Raw genomic sequence first — 15890 nt, forward strand, 5'->3', positions numbered from 1 at the left:
TTTGGGTGTTTTAATAACCCGGTGTATCTGGGAGATTCAGTTGGTCCCTTGAAGTAACCGTGCTAGCTGTGCGGGGATTTCTGCTACAGGTTTTTTCGCCGTGCTTTATTAAGTCATATATAATATATGTGTTTATACAGAATGATGAAATATCGGGTTATCTGGAGCATCAAGATGTGGTACTGCTGCTTGTTAGTCAAGAGACAGAGATTGAAGGATTTTAAAGGGATTTATCTCGCCATCGTCTTCATGATCGCAGGGTTTATAATTCATGCCTGTATTGAAATGAGATCTTGCAGGAATGTAAATCAAATCGAGACGAAATATTTATTCGAAGTAAGTTCCGTGTGACTGTTAGAAGCGAAGGAAATTATGGCATAAGAAAATGGCTGCGAAATTTTATTTTACGATTTAAATATTAGTCGTAATTGCACTTATAGATTTAATGTTGCACATAAATCGCATTTATCTAATTTTCTTCTCTCATTTGATAACATAGATGTGTAGCGATGATAGTGTTGAATAGGTCAAATATGGCGTGTCACCGTTTCTTTACAATGCAGAATTGTAATAGCTTGCGGTAGTTTCGAACCCGCAATTCACAGCTCAAATACTGATATGCTGAACTACGATAACCTCTTGGCCACTCTGATTATAACGCATAAATTTCTTCCATTCCTCGAAAGTGTAGCTGCTCACTTTTATTGTTTTCTTTGATTAATTCATCGTTTTTTGCATTTAGAAAATGCAATATTTAGATAGATTAAAATTACGGATCACATCTGACAAGCAGAATTTCCACTGATTCCAGCCTTCCAGGCTTCATGCACTCCAGCGCTCTGATTTTTTCTGGCAGATGGCACGTCGTTTGGTTTCATTGAACTTTGACCTTCGGAGTTTGGACCACTGATAGTGCCTATTGATTTGGTGCGTATCTTTTACTTTTAAAAATTAACTGAAGTGCTCTAAATGTTTAGGTATGATAATGTTATGTTTATGTCACGAAGATAGACTAATACTATTTACCGCCAGGCGCCCCGCGCCAATGCCGAGGCGATAGCCTTGATAGATGGTAAAGTTTCCAATGCAGTTTAGCTAGGTACCTAGTCGACTGAGGGCTGAGGCCAGGCTCAAAAACAATCGATCTATTCTATAAACAAAACCGAACCACATTTTTCTAATGCAATTAAAACAGCTATTTAGTTTGCATGTGGATGTGCCTGCAGCCTATGATAATGTTGTAACTTTGTAAGTAGTGTCCTATTAACATGATTTTGTACCTACCTAGCACTAGCAGTAACCTAGGTAGTACCTAGGTACCTACTTAGCTAGGCCTATGTTAATTGTTAATCAAATTTTCATCACTCAATGCGTCATGTAAGTAGGTAGGTAACCCCGCTAAGCGGCGCTAACCCGTCAACTTGATAATGAATGATAGGCCTAGGTAGCATTCAAAAATGTTAATGAAATGAAAATGTCCATGACAGTGCATCTGCATAAAGCAATTTGGTTCAAAATAATTGCCAAATCACTAAAATATAAAGATCAAGAATTGAAGAACCAAAAAATTTTGGTGCTGTAATTCTTGATGATTTTGTACTCAGTAGGGTAAACGCGGTATATTCCGACATCGTGGGTAATTCCGTCACCTCTTTAGTTTTTCCTTTATAATTTATATTAAGCTTTGTTTTAGTTCCATGCGTTTGTTGATGGTTGAAATGGTGACGTCATACATTTGCGCGTCAAACTAATGCCAAAACACTAGGTCTTGGCCATCTAGTGGGAAAATATTGAGATCCAAAGAGAGACGATGCACGCTACCCAGTGAAAAAAAAACACCCTTTTTTTGGATGTAGTTAATCTGCAATAATACCAAAAATTTTGGTGCTATAATTCTTGATGATTTTGTAATTGAGTTGATGACTGTTGATCCAAATTTCATTGCTTCAATGGCCAATGGCCAATGCATCTGCTGTCTTTGTAAATTACTTTCCCTCATAAATTAATTTACAAATTAATTACTCTGTTGGAAATTAATAAAGAATGATTGATACTTTTTATATATTGTTTACTAAATAAAACTATTAGTATACTGGTTTTTGATTTATGAAATTAGGAGTGCAAACAAAAACAGTGTTTGATATTTTGAAAAAACTAATGATAAAATTGCCAATAGAACAAATTCTTTGGTCTTCCATCAAACCATAAAATCCAGTCATCCTGAATTTTACCCTGAGAGCAAGAAAAGAAAATTCATACTTTATTTGTTTGTAGTAAAATTCTGATGTTCCATTCTAAAATGGAATTTTTTTGCTGAATTTGGAATTCAGTAGATTGATTATGCACTTTAGTAATTTAATTGAGAGTTAGATTGTAGTCAGGACATACCTATTCATTTAGCCAGAATCATGCAGCTATGAAAATAGCAGGAAGGGTTTTCAAACCTCTATTCCTGGCTTGGAAAGTTAAAATTTTAGAAAGTAGATCCAACCTAATCCAAATCACTGAAATCAGACTATAAGTTGGCAAATACAAGGTCGAGATTATCAATTAAACATTTTAGGTGCCACTGTGCCATCACAGCATCACTGTGCAGGATGTTTTGGTAGAATAAGCATGGCAAGCTAGTGAAGCTACTGAAGTGCAATTGCGCGAATATCAAATTTCATGGAGCGAGTGTCAATGACATATTGGCAAGCCACAATATTTCTGGTCAAACCAAAATACCTGACTTTAACCCCTTTTTGAGCTGCAAGATTTCATATACACAGAATAAAATGATACAATATTGCAGCCATAATATTTCAGAAATGGTAGGATTTTCCCTGTCCTATGACTGTGACATCTGTGAGGCTATTTGTACAGTAGCTTTCCAAATGTTACCCTGGACTTCAACTTGATGGTCATTAATAATAATATCAGCTAGAATTTGTTCTGAATTTTAAAGACCAGACTGCAGTGCTAAACTGCCTAATCTTCTGGTTTATATTGCATTTATTTCTAATAGTTTATTCAATACAATCTTCAATTCAATATTCAATCTTCAATTAATTCAATTCAATCTTCAATTAATAAAATTTCTCCTGGACCCTTAAGTAATGAGATATATTATTTTGAATGAGTAGTGTACTTATATACAAATATTAAACCAATTATTAAAGGGTTCTGTGCTTTCTATGAAAATACTGGAAATAATCTCTGCACACTGCTACAAAGCCAGCTATAGCTATTTACTTTCAGTAGAAGGGAATGTAGAATAAATTTATTTACTCACAACTCTTATTTTTTCAGATTGTGCGTAACTGTCATTGAGCGCCTGGACCTCTTTGCGATGGCAAGCAAAGATCCAACAGAGCAAAGTTTAAGCCAACACAGAAATGAAGCTAATGGTGTGAGATACGGTGCAACTTCTGCTCAGAGCCGCAGGCAGTTGAGACACTCCAGTAGCAATGATGGTGGCAGCAGTAGCAGCAGTCCTCCTGTTTCCTTTGGCTCAATGCCAGCTTCACTTGACCCTGGCCTTCAAATTGAACTGTCAGCTGCTGTGGCTGGGGTAATTCCTGATGGTGAGTCATCATAAGTTTCATCATTTTGACACACATTTACTTAGAATCACTAAGTAGTATTCACTTTGTGATACACTAAATAATAGGAGAAAATTTTGTTAAATTTAAGCATCTTTTATTTCAAGGTTGCTGGAGTACTTGATTTTTTCACATACTTTTTGAGCTTTGCCCCAGTGATGGAGAGTGTGAATGTCAATCAGTGATCTCTACATGTATATTTTAAGCATGTATCATTGTACATATATTTGTACATATATTGAGATCATTTAACTAGTTTGAATATCTCTTAATTTTTCAGACACATTCACTGTGGACCAAGCTGTCAATGCTCTGGGTTTTGGGAAGTTCCAGGTAAGTGAATAGTACGGTATCCTTGGCTATCTCTATTTGGTCTAATGGAATAGAATTGAATTTTTTATTGCTTTTTATCGGTAATATTGAATTTTTTTATATGAAGCATCTACCTATATTCAGAAAGTGACGAGAAAGGAAACGAGAAAGGAAACGTACCTATTTGTAGTCATTTGTTAATATGTAAGAAGTATTTTTACAAGTATTTCTTTTAGCTAGCAATATCTTTGGAAAATCTGTCAATGTAGTTAAGCTGCAAGATGAAATTGAAAATTAATTTTTAATTGGGAATACAAGTGTCAAAATTGTTCTCTGACAAAATGAAAAGAACTGTACAGTTAGACCATGTACATATCTGTTGACTCAAATGATAAAAGAAAATTTAGCCTCTCTCCCAATGAACCACTCTGCTAACTAAGCTTCTGTTCACTCGTGTTATTTTTCATTTGCAATGTCAGTAAATTAAAATTATAGTTTCTCTTCAATAATAAACCCATATTTTTTTATTAAATTTGCACATGTCAAGGAGAAATCTCTTTTGAGAAATTGAATGATATAAAAAAATGAAAACAATTATTAATAAAATGCATTTCTGGTTTTCAATCAGTTTCGCATCAGAAAACTACACCTGCTCAGTAATATAAAATGATTTACTAATAGTTGAGTTCAAATGATGCAGGTGAAGCTCTCTCTCATCACTGGGCTATGTTGGATGGCAGACAGCATGGAGATGATGATACTTGCCATACTCGGGCCATCCCTACGCTGCACATGGCATCTCTCCGAGTGGCAGCAGGCTGGCTTCACTACAGCTGTCTTTCTAGGTCACTTTTCAGTCCAGAACTTTTATCAGTTACCTATAACTGCTCTTTCCTTAACCATTTATCACTGCATAATTTTATTAAGTAATAATTGTAACTATTGTAGGTACAGATACTCTATGCAACTTGAGAAGGGTGAAGTATATCTATACCTACGTAGGTTGTCACCGAAATCTTGCAAAAGTTTTGGTGCAAATCAAAATAAGAAACTAATTGGCATCATAATTATCATTTTTTTAAGAATACATAGCTTATTATCATCGCAATTTGTATATAAATGTCTGGTAAGTAAAGTTGCTGTTAGTAGACAAAAAGTAAATAATTAAATTACTTTTTTATATCATTCATTTAACCTATTTACAAAGACACGAGTTTGAATTCACGGTTAAGTGACATGAAATCAATCAAAAACTTAGCACCTTGTTTTAGAAGACAAGTCCATTTTAATATTGCTCTATTATGCATTCATATTACCCTTGTCTACAGGCATGATGTTGAGTTCATCATTTTGGGGCACACTGTCAGACAAATATGGCAGACGTCGCTCCCTCGGCCTCGCCAGCGTCCTGCTGGCGTACTGGGGCCTCATCTGTGCCTTCGCTCCCACCTTCGGATGGCTGCTCCTCCTTAGGGCCCTTGTTGGATTTGCTATTGGCTGCATACCACAATCGTGAGCAACCACATGTATTGCTTATTGTTCTTCATGCCACAATCGTGAGCAACCACATGTATTGCTTATTGTTCTTCATGCCACAATTGTGATCATAAACTTGTATTGATTATTATTCTTCATATAACAATAGTGAGCAACCACTTGTATTGCTTATTATTCTTCATAACTTAATAGTAAGCAACCAGTTATAGGTATATTATGCTGCATCTTTTCCGTCAAATTGCATGATCTTAGATTAAATTTTGATTTAAGGCCAAAACAAAAATGAGCTTTTTGTTGTTGCTGAAAGTACAATATTAAAAAAAGAGAAGTGTTGTAAAAAACACTTTAAGCTGGCTTTACGAATAAAGGCTTGTCATGTGAGTGACCCATAGGTATTATTTGTTTCGATTCTCTTTGCTTATTGTGTGCATTATTGCTTTGATCTTGCAGCTCTGTGGTTGTTTTTTTTGCCTGCTGTGCAGTTACTTTGTGGAATTTTTTATTTATACAAATTTAATTTTTATTTATGAATATTTAGCAAATGTTGCCTCTTTACATGCTTGATTATGGAACTAATATTGTTTTACTCTTGCATTATTCACTGAGCTTTAAAACTGAAAACATTTACTACGCCGCTTTATTTGCCTTTGAAACAGAGTAAAAATGCATTGAACAGATTGTATTTAATACTTACTACCTACACTTAGTGATCATGAGATTTGTTATTTATTTTTATACGTTTTGCTTTCTATTGATGTGGCGTGCTTTGCTCACTGTGTTACCCTATATGCTGAGTTTACCCTATTTGTTCACTCAGTTTACCCTATTTGTTCACTCAGTGTTGCCCTATATGCTGAGTTTACCCTATTTGTTCACTCAGTGTTACCCTATATGCTGAGTTTTTGCCTGCAAAACAACGAGGAAAATGTGTCGTCTTGTTGGATGTGAGTAACGTGCATTTTATTGCATGATTTTATTATTCATCTATTTCTTGTTGAAATGTTTACTTCTGTTGATGATCAAGTATACTGCTGTAATAACGTGATTTTTTTATGTTGTACAACTCAATGAGACTAACCACTTGTGATGGCTTTTCTCTAAATTTCCATTATGATTACAAATAACTCAAAATCATATGAATGAATTTCTGAAGATAAATGACCTCAATGAACAAACTTGATATTGTTCCCTGATCCTTGCTCCTCCTAATGGAATAATGTCTTAGTAAGTCAGTCTTATCAATCTTCTTTTCACGATGTTTTTCATTTAAGAGAAGTTTTTATAATTAAAATATGAGATATATATTGTGATTGATTGGATATTTGTCATTTTAGTACAGATTAACGAAATTTGGTCTTGGTGACGCAACTCAAAACAGGATGAAGGCTCTAGACGTAAAAATGTTTTGAATTATGATATAGAACCGAATTGCCTGAGAAACAACTTGCTCATTTTCTTTCATTACTGTATAATAATTGAATTGATCAATAAATAACCTGATAATTTTGTTAGCATTATTGTATAATAATTACGATGCTTGATAAATAATATTTTTTTTAATACATATAATATTTACACATACATTTAACATTTATTTAATAACATTTAAATTTAAATAAATGAAATTCACATCATTAAATAACTTGCTAATTTTGTTAGAATTATTGTATGGTAATTACATCGCTGGATAAAAAACACGTCTCTAATATGTTATTATTATATTAGCATAATAGTTCTGAATTGTTTATTACAATAATTTCAGTATAAAAATTCTAACGTGTTTATTACACTAATATTAGTATAATAATTCTGACGTGTTTATTACATTAATATTAGTATAATAATTCTGACGTGTTTCTTACAATAATATTAGTATAATAATTCTGAACTTTATCACAGTTTTTCTGGGCACTAGGCGCGTGCATGATTTTGATAATTAAAAAATGAGATAGGTATATATTGTGATTGATAGTGTATTTGTTATTTTAGCATAAGTTAAGAAAATTTGGTCTTGGTGATGCAACTCAAAACAGGATAAAGGCTCAAGACGTAATAATGTTTTGAATTGCCATATAGAGTCTAATTGCTTGAGAAATAATTTGCTCATTTCTTTCATTTCTGTATAATAATTGAATTGCTCAATTAATAACCTGCTAATTTTCTCAGTGTTATTGTATGATAATTAGGTTGCTTGATAAATAACATTTTGATTTTGTTATAATTATTGCATATTGATTGAATATGTCAATAAATAACTTGCTAATTTTGTTGGTGTTATGGTATGATAATTACATTGATTGATAAATAGTGTTTTTATCCTGTAATAAATATTGCATAATTATTCAATAGCTCCATTAATAACTTGTTAATTTTGTTAGAATTATTGCCTGGTAATTACATTGCTTGATAAAAACTTCATTAATTAGTTACAATATTAGTATAATAATTTTGAACTGTTTATTACAATAATATTAGTAAAATAATTCTGACGTGTTTATTACTGTGTTTCTGGGCACTAGGCGCTTGCATGTTAGAGTTATTGTCTCTCAATCACATTGCATGATAAAAAACTTCATTAATTAGTAAAATATTAGTATAATGATTCTGAACAGTTTATTATTACATTAATATTAGTTTAATAATACTGCAATGTTTATTACCATAATATTAGTCTAATAATTGTGAACTTTCTGACAGTGTTTCTGGGCACTAGGCGCGTGCATGGAGGTGGGGCTGGCTATGCTCGTGATGCCCTCCTTCGGCTGGCCTGGTCTGCTCGCCCTCAGCGCCCTGCCCTCTCTGCTCTTCGTGCTCGCATGGCATGTGCGTGCAATATTTATACGTGTTATTTATAGAAAATATTAAGGTAGAATATTTATCAATGTTATTTATAGAAATATTAGGGTAGAATATTTATCAATGTTATTTATAGAAAATATTAGGGTAGAAAATGTATCAATGTTATTTATATAAAATGTTAGGGTAGAAAATTTATCAATGTTATTTATAGAAATTGTTAGGGTAGACAATTTATCAATGTTATTTATAGAAAATGTTAGGGTAGACAATTTATCAATGTTATTCGTATAAAATGTTGGTGGAATGTATTATTTTAATGTTGCTATTTCTATCCTAAAAGCTATTTCTGTTAAAAGCTAGAAAATGTATCAAATGGATGTTGTTATTTATTTATAATCTGCAAATTGTGTCATAAATTCTTATATTTCTGTTCAAAATTTAGAATTCCTTTCGAAGTTAGTGAATGTATCATTTATAATTTTTTATTTTTTGTCATGCTATTAATTTTATCATTCTAATTTATTTATTTCAATTTAAAATTAAAAATTAAGCCTAACAGCATTAAAAAGAAAAAATTTGGGATGATGGGCCACCGCTTGCTTTTGAAACTTTTTAATGAGTTATCGTGTTAATGAGTTTTTTAATGGAATGAGTTATCTTAGCAACAAAATGGTGTAATAACTTTAAATGCTGAGTTGAATTTTTTATTTTCCATGATTTGTTTCATGAATTCTGAAAGTTTATCTCTGTTGCCCCAGTGGCTCCCTGAGAGCGCCCGCTACGATGCATCGTCCGGGAATTCAGAGAAAGCTTTAGCTACGCTGCAGAGCATCGCCACGCAAAATGGCAAGTTTTATATTTAATTTATAAATAGTTATTTCCATTATCATTGATTTATTATTGTTATTATCTTGGATTTATAGATGATTAATTTAATTATCTTTGATTTATTATGGTCACTGTCTTAATCGTTGTTGACTTCTACAGTGAAAGACTTGATGCAATCAAATAGTGCTAATAATTATATGATTAGTGCAAATAAATATAATTGTTCTTTGTATTCATATGATAGCATGTCAAACGTAAAAGTCAGCGTCAGCCATAAAGTGTTAGAATTTGTAGGCAAGACGAAAATTTGTAAATTTAATATAGATACCGACATAATATTTATTGATGATAACAAAGATATTACCGTTGTATAGATACATCAGTTCTGTGTGTGGTTGATAAGGTTGCTCTTAGGTCTCGTGCAAGAGAGGGAGAATAACAATAATAATAACAGCTCAAACCCATTGAAATTTTAGTACCTGTATGTTGTACGATAAAAATTCCTTTATTCGCAAGATGGATACTAGCATGTTTTTTTGTTCACCTTAAGGATGTTAGTATGACATTTCATGGTCTAGAGAGGTGAATGTACGTCCTTTCCAAGAAATAATTACACCTCATATAATAAATATACTAACATGCTAGATTATAGGAATATAACTAATAAATAATAATCCTCGTTATACAGGACAGCCGATGTTGCTCGGACGTCTCATCGTGGACGACATGGCGCAGATAAGCCGAGGCAGCGTCAGAGACTTGCTCCTACCTCCTCTTCGCTGGACCACCCTGCTGCTCTGGTTCATCTGGTGCGTGCACAATGGTTCTTTTGCCTGGTGCATTATGGTTCATTTGGCTGGTGCATTATGGTTCATCTGGTGGGTGCACAATGGTTCATTGGCGTTTATTCAGTGGTTCATTTGGCTGGTGCATCATGGTTAATTTGGTGCGTCCAGAATGGTTCATCTGGCGAGGTCAAAATGGTTCATTTGGCTGGTGCATTATGGTTCATTTGGTGGGTGCACAGTGGTTCATTTGGCTGGTGTACAATGGTTCAGTTATTTGAGTATTTTGTTGATTGAAGCAACAGAAGCATGGATAATTTGATGGGTAAAACATGGCATATAGAGGCAGCGTCAGAGACTTGCTACTACCTCCTCTGCGCTGGACCACTCTGCTACTCTGGTTCATCTGGTGCGTGCAACGTGGTTCTTTTGCCTGGTGCATTATGGTTCATTTGGTTGTGCATTATGGTTCACTGGCGTTTATACAGTGGTTCATTTGGCTGGTGCATTATGGTTAATTTGGTGTGTGCACAATGGTTCATCTGGCGCAGGTCGCAGTGGTTCATTTGGCTGGTGCACCATGGTTCATCCATTTGTTGAGTGAAGCATGTATAATCTGATGGGTAAAACATGGCATATGTGCTGGTAGAATAAGCATCAGGTGTGCTGACTCCTGGCTCAACTGGCGGGTAACGTGTAGTTCATCAGACTAGTCCACATTTTTCACCTTACATTTTAAAAATATACTAAGAACCAAAATAAATACCATATAATTTTGTAATGTATACGGGCTGATGAATTCTGATCTTCAGCCATAGCTTCTGTTGTTCATCACGATGATTTATCGACATGTTTCACTGCAATCTCGTATGATTAAAGTTGTTTAACCTTGTCGTATTTTGAGGTTATCTCAATATGAGTACACTTTCTTTCGGCATTGGTTGTGAGATTTTGGCTCTGTGTTACTAAACAGTTACAATAAACAGTTAGTACAGAGTTACTTCTCTATGTTACTATCACAGTTAAGTAAGAGTTCATTGATGCAGTTAAGTAAGACTTCATTACAATACTACAGGTGTTCGTGCACGTTCTGTTACTACGGCGTGGTGCTGCTGACGACGGAGCTGCTGGAGGCGAGTGGTGATCTTTGTGGCTCCTATGAGGGCCTGGACGACGCGTCCTCCTGCACCGCCGCCTGCAGGCCTCTCACGCAGGCCGACTACACCGACCTGCTCTGGACTACCTTGGCTGAGTTCCCTGGTCAGTGCTTTATGAAGCGTGAAGAATTAATGATCATTAATTAATATGTAATATTTCAAGGTAATATTACATTTTTTTTAATATTTGTAATATTAATTACAAATTTTTGTAATATTAATTAAGCTATTAATGTAAAGCGAGCATAGCAGGGTGGCTCCAGCCAGGGCTATGTTGCGAAACGTGAAATTTTCGAATCTTCAAACATTCAGCTATTTTTCAACCCTCGCCAGACAGCATAATTTTTCAACCCCCAAAGAAATAATGATCTCTGGAGCACGTACTAGTGATGGAAAAACTGGGGGATAAGAAATAGGGATATGAAAAACAGGTTGCCTAAAATCGGTCAAATCCGAGAACAAAAAAGGCCGATAACTCAATATATACTAGTTTTTTTGTAGGTTCGGCTATAAAAATTCCATTCATTTCCTCTTTGTAGTATTTAAAATATAATTAGGAAGTACCCATATCATAAATTTTAGCCTGCCAACGCAATTGAGAAAAACTAAATCACGGAATTTGTCCGGAAAAATGACCGTCTGGCTTTTCGTGGACTGCATCGACGGTGTCCTTGGGGAACAGGGCTGGCCCGATCAGTGGGGCCTTCACTGGATCTGATACCAAGTCGGAGGGCTGCATGCCCACGGAGACTTCTTCGCGGCATTTAACTTTGTTAACTCCGAGCTCTAATTAGATTGTTTTCGTTCCTCAAACGAAAATATCTCTAGTGTCTTTTTGATGATAAGTATATCAGCTTACCTCTAGTGTCTTTCTGATTGTTTTTTCACTACTGTCTTGCATGAATACTTCTCACCATATTTTTTGTACTATTTTCCTCCAGGGATACTGCTCACCATTTTCATCATCGAGCGTTTAGGTCGCAAGAAGACCATGGCTTTAGAGTTCATCATCTTCACGGCTGCCATCGTATTTCTCTTCTTCTGCGCCTCGGGGTGAGATTGACTTGTCTCCTTCTACATGCTTTGGAATGAAGTGATTGCATGAAAATTTTTTCTTTATGTCTCTAACTATTGCTATTCTTTACCATTGCATATTATGCCTCAATGGAAATTTGTGAGTTAAAACATTATTTATATATTGTCGTATTAAGCCAATATTTGAACTATATATTAAAGTAACTTTTTCTTAGTATGTAACAATTTTTTATGCTAGCCTGAATTTGTACCGTTTCATCTTGATTTAACCGATTAAATGTATTAATAAATACTCGTCTAATCAAGCTTTCCTCGTTCCCACCCTTTGCAATAATTACTACGACTAATTATACGCTGCGAGCAGGCGCGGATGGCTGACATTTATTCTGTTCATCGCCCGTGGCGTCATATCCGGCGTGTTCCAGGCGGCGTACGTCTACACTCCGGAGGTAATTAATAGTACATAAGTGGGAGGTAATTAATAATACATAAATGGAGGTAATTAATAGTACATAAATGGGAGGTAATTAATAGTACATGAATAGGAGGTAATCAATAATATATAAATAGGAGGTAATAATACATAAATGGGAGATAATTAATAATATATAAATAGAACGTAATTGGAAACAAAGCTTGAATATTCGACGGAAAAAAGAGCACCATCAAAAATGGTAATAATGAAGTTTTCACAGGGTCTGAAACACATTTTAAACTTTATCTAAATTTCTAAAGTCTCGGTTAGCATAGCCCCACGCAGTTGCAGTGCACCGCTTTTGAAATTAATTTCAACCTAAAACCGATCTCAGGAGTATTTTGTCCTTCAAAATTAATTTATCTTGTTTGGAAATCGGGAAAGATATTTGTACTCGGCTGGCTATACCTGGCTGTAAATGTCTATATATTATTTAAATTATTTATATTTCTAAATAATTTATTAAAATTAACCGTACTGCTACAGTTTTACCCTACGGGCTGTCAATGCCTATATATTATTGAACTTATTTAATATTTCTAAATAATTTGATAAAATTAAACTTACTACCACAGGTGTACCCTACCGGCTGTCAATGCCTACCTATATATTATTTAAATTATTTAACATTTTTAAATGATTTATTAAAATTGAACTTACTACTGCAGGTGTACCCCACCTCGCTGCGTGCGGTGGGGGTGGGCACGTGTTCAGGTCTGGCGCGTCTGGGGGCGATGCTCACGCCCCTTGTAGCGCAGGTGCTACTCAGGTCCTCTGTACACTTCGCCACGGCCATCTACGCTATTGTCGCCATCCTCGCCGCCGTCGCCGCTCTCTTCTTGCCCATCGAGACCAAGGGCAGGGCCATGACTTGAACTAAATCAACGATTTTTTTCCCCAAATTTAAGATAACGAAGTTAGTGATAAGGAAAACAAAATCCACGAAAATTTCCAAAAAGTTAAGATACCGTAACGATGTTAGTGATATGGAAACCGATTTATTGGAAAATAGAATTTAACAAGGTAGCAAAGGTGTGTTGTAAAGGGAAATATAAAGAAATTGATCGGAATTTTATTGGATTTTTGGCTAGCCGAGACGAAAAATATTTACATCGAGTCCTGGGGAATTTAATGTGAATATGGACTTCATAGCGAAATGATCCATGACATGACGGTGGTGTGAAGAAAATATACAATAAATTAAAGTCTATAAAAGTTGTGTAAACCTGGGTCTAGAATTTCCTCTTTGTCCAGTTGATTGCTCGTAGAATAAATACGTTGGAACTTTAGTTCGTTAGAGGACTGAATATATTCGAGTTTTCAATGAATTTCCGCTTAGAAATGGTTATGACGTGAAAGCCTAGAATTCCCAAAGATAGAAAAGGGCTGTTAGCTGAATTACGGCTTTCAGTAAATCAATTGCATAATATTTTCCAGATGCTATTGATATAAATTTTAACGGTAAAGTAAACATTCAGAGGACAGTTCTTTTATTCGATGAAAAAGTCATGAAGCATTCACAGCTCTCTTGGTCTATTTTACCACGTTTTTTAATTGAATTTTAAAAGATGTTAATTAGGTTCTGAATTTTATAGGCATTTCCAGGTCACTTTTTTTATTATAATTCTGATAACTTGATAGATCTGTCCATAAATTTAGGGCACACTTGCATGGTTTAGAGAGTAAGTGAATTAAATTGCTTTTTTTTCTTCTAATTTAATGTAAATAATCGCACAAATTTTCCTACCTAAGCCATTTATTATCCGTCCTTTGTTAATTAATTCTTGGCTTTATTTTTTTCATATATCTGCTGGTGTTTTATGTTAAAGTTTTAAACGTAGTTATACTTTATTGTGTTTGTATAGCGGTAATGAATTTGATTCAGCAATTGTAATACAATGTAGGGAACGAATATTTAATTTAGTGGTCAACCAACGAGGAGACTATTTATTCCGCTATGTATTTTTTTCTAATTCTTTTAGAATTGTTACTCTATTGAAAGTTTTATACTTTGTATTACATTTGTATCTAATAGACTTAGTATTTATTTTATTATGTTAAAAAAGGGAACATTCTATTTAATCTTGAGCTTAGTTAATGTAATTGACTAAGTCTTGCAATATTTTATTTGTTGAATAAATATAATTGTGTTCATTATGTAAAGGTACCTATATGAAATTGATTTAAACATTTAAAATCGACGACATTTCTTGGTGTGGGAGGTAATTGAAGTCAGATGTGGAAGTCAACAATCGTTTTAGGTCTCGACAAATTTCATTGCTTTTGTCATGACTGATGGAGGCTGTTTTCAGGTACAATTTTTATCAACTATGTCCAAATTGATTATTAAATCTTTTTGAACTATAAATGTGATATGTGTGACAGCGTAACTGAATTTGACTCTGTGTTTGTGCTGGTAACCTTGTACAAGGTTCGGTTGGGGATTGAAGATAATGAGAGCGGCATGCAACGTGAGAGAACCTCGGGGTTCACGAAAACATGCCGTTCTGTTTAAGGTTATTTACCCAGTTGATAAATGAACCTTAGGGTTCAAGAGAACAGGCCTTTATGTTACAGGTTATTTACCCAGTTGGTAAATGAACCTTGGTGTTCAAGAGAATAGGCCGTTCTGTTTCAGGTTATTTACCCAGTCGGTAAATCAACCTTTGGTTTGGTTTGGCCGTTCTGTTACAGGTTATTTACCAGTTGGTAAATGAACCTCAGGGTTCGAGAAAACAGAGTTTTCTATTAGCAAGAATCGAAGACGTTTTGTTTCAATAAACGTGTTATACTCAGACGCACGTCTCCATTGCTACTGAAATGGCGTCTTTTGGAGGGGCACCGTACGACACAAATGGCAGGTTCTGGGTATTGTTTTGTTAATGCTTTGCTGTTCAAATTAGGAAGAGGGAAGGCGTGCGTTTGTTCTGCAACCTTCGCTTTAAGGGAAATGTCGGATTCATATAACCTCAATCTTTATCCAAAAATCTGCCCACCTTTCGTGGCGTGCCGCTCACTTCATCCATGTTTCTCAGCAGGACCCTGTATTATCCTGTACTGTAAAACATGATTTCTACCATCTACATTAGAATAAATACATGCTGTTCTTTTTAATTTGTATTTATCGGCCCCATTGGTATTTCGGCGAGCTCACCAGCGGTCTCGACGGCTTAAAAGATAACTGCAGACTCGAACAGAACTCCAAAGACGTTTCATTTTAATAAACGTGTTATACTCAATCGCGCGCTCATGTCTCCACTGCTACTGAAATGGCGTCGTTTGATGAGAGGTACAGAGTGGAGTACGACACAAATGGCCGGTTCTGGGTTATGTTTTGTTAATGCTTTGCGGTTCAAGTTAGGAAAAGGAAGTCGCTCGTTTGTTCTGCAAGCTTCAAAGGAAATGTCGGATTCATATA

At 34.8% G+C, this 15890-nt stretch overlaps 1 protein-coding gene across 1 annotated transcript; it reads left to right on the top strand.

Annotated features, from left to right (window-relative positions):
- Window positions 1-819: 819 nt before the first annotated feature.
- On the top strand, window positions 820-15583 carry LOC108678050 (synaptic vesicle 2-related protein). Its single transcript, XM_018166384.2, has 13 exons — window positions 820-927; window positions 3292-3566; window positions 3865-3917; window positions 4597-4741; window positions 5225-5408; window positions 6274-6337; window positions 8091-8216; window positions 8951-9038; window positions 9709-9829; window positions 10881-11065; window positions 11904-12015; window positions 12362-12446; window positions 13141-15583. The coding sequence occupies exons 2-13, from the start codon at window positions 3332-3334 to the stop codon at window positions 13345-13347; spliced, it is 1605 nt and encodes a 534-aa protein (XP_018021873.1). The 5' UTR covers window positions 820-927; window positions 3292-3331; the 3' UTR covers window positions 13348-15583.
- Window positions 15584-15890: the final 307 nt, after the last annotated feature.

Source organism: Hyalella azteca, unplaced genomic scaffold (genome assembly GCF_000764305.2).
Source record: "Hyalella azteca isolate HAZT.00-mixed unplaced genomic scaffold, Hazt_2.0.2 contig10942, whole genome shotgun sequence".
NCBI classification, from domain to species: Eukaryota; Metazoa; Arthropoda; class Malacostraca; order Amphipoda; family Hyalellidae; genus Hyalella; species Hyalella azteca.

Coding starts and splice junctions, on each gene's coding strand:
- LOC108678050 (XM_018166384.2), top strand. CDS start 3,332: ATGGCAAGCAAAGATCCAACAGAGCAAAGTTTAAGCCAACACAGAAAT. Junction 3,918..4,596: donor TGGGTTTTGGGAAGTTCCAG/GTAAGTGAATAG, acceptor CAAATGATGCAG/GTGAAGCTCTCTCTCATCAC. Junction 9,039..9,708: donor GAGCATCGCCACGCAAAATG/GCAAGTTTTATA, acceptor CTCGTTATACAG/GACAGCCGATGTTGCTCGGA.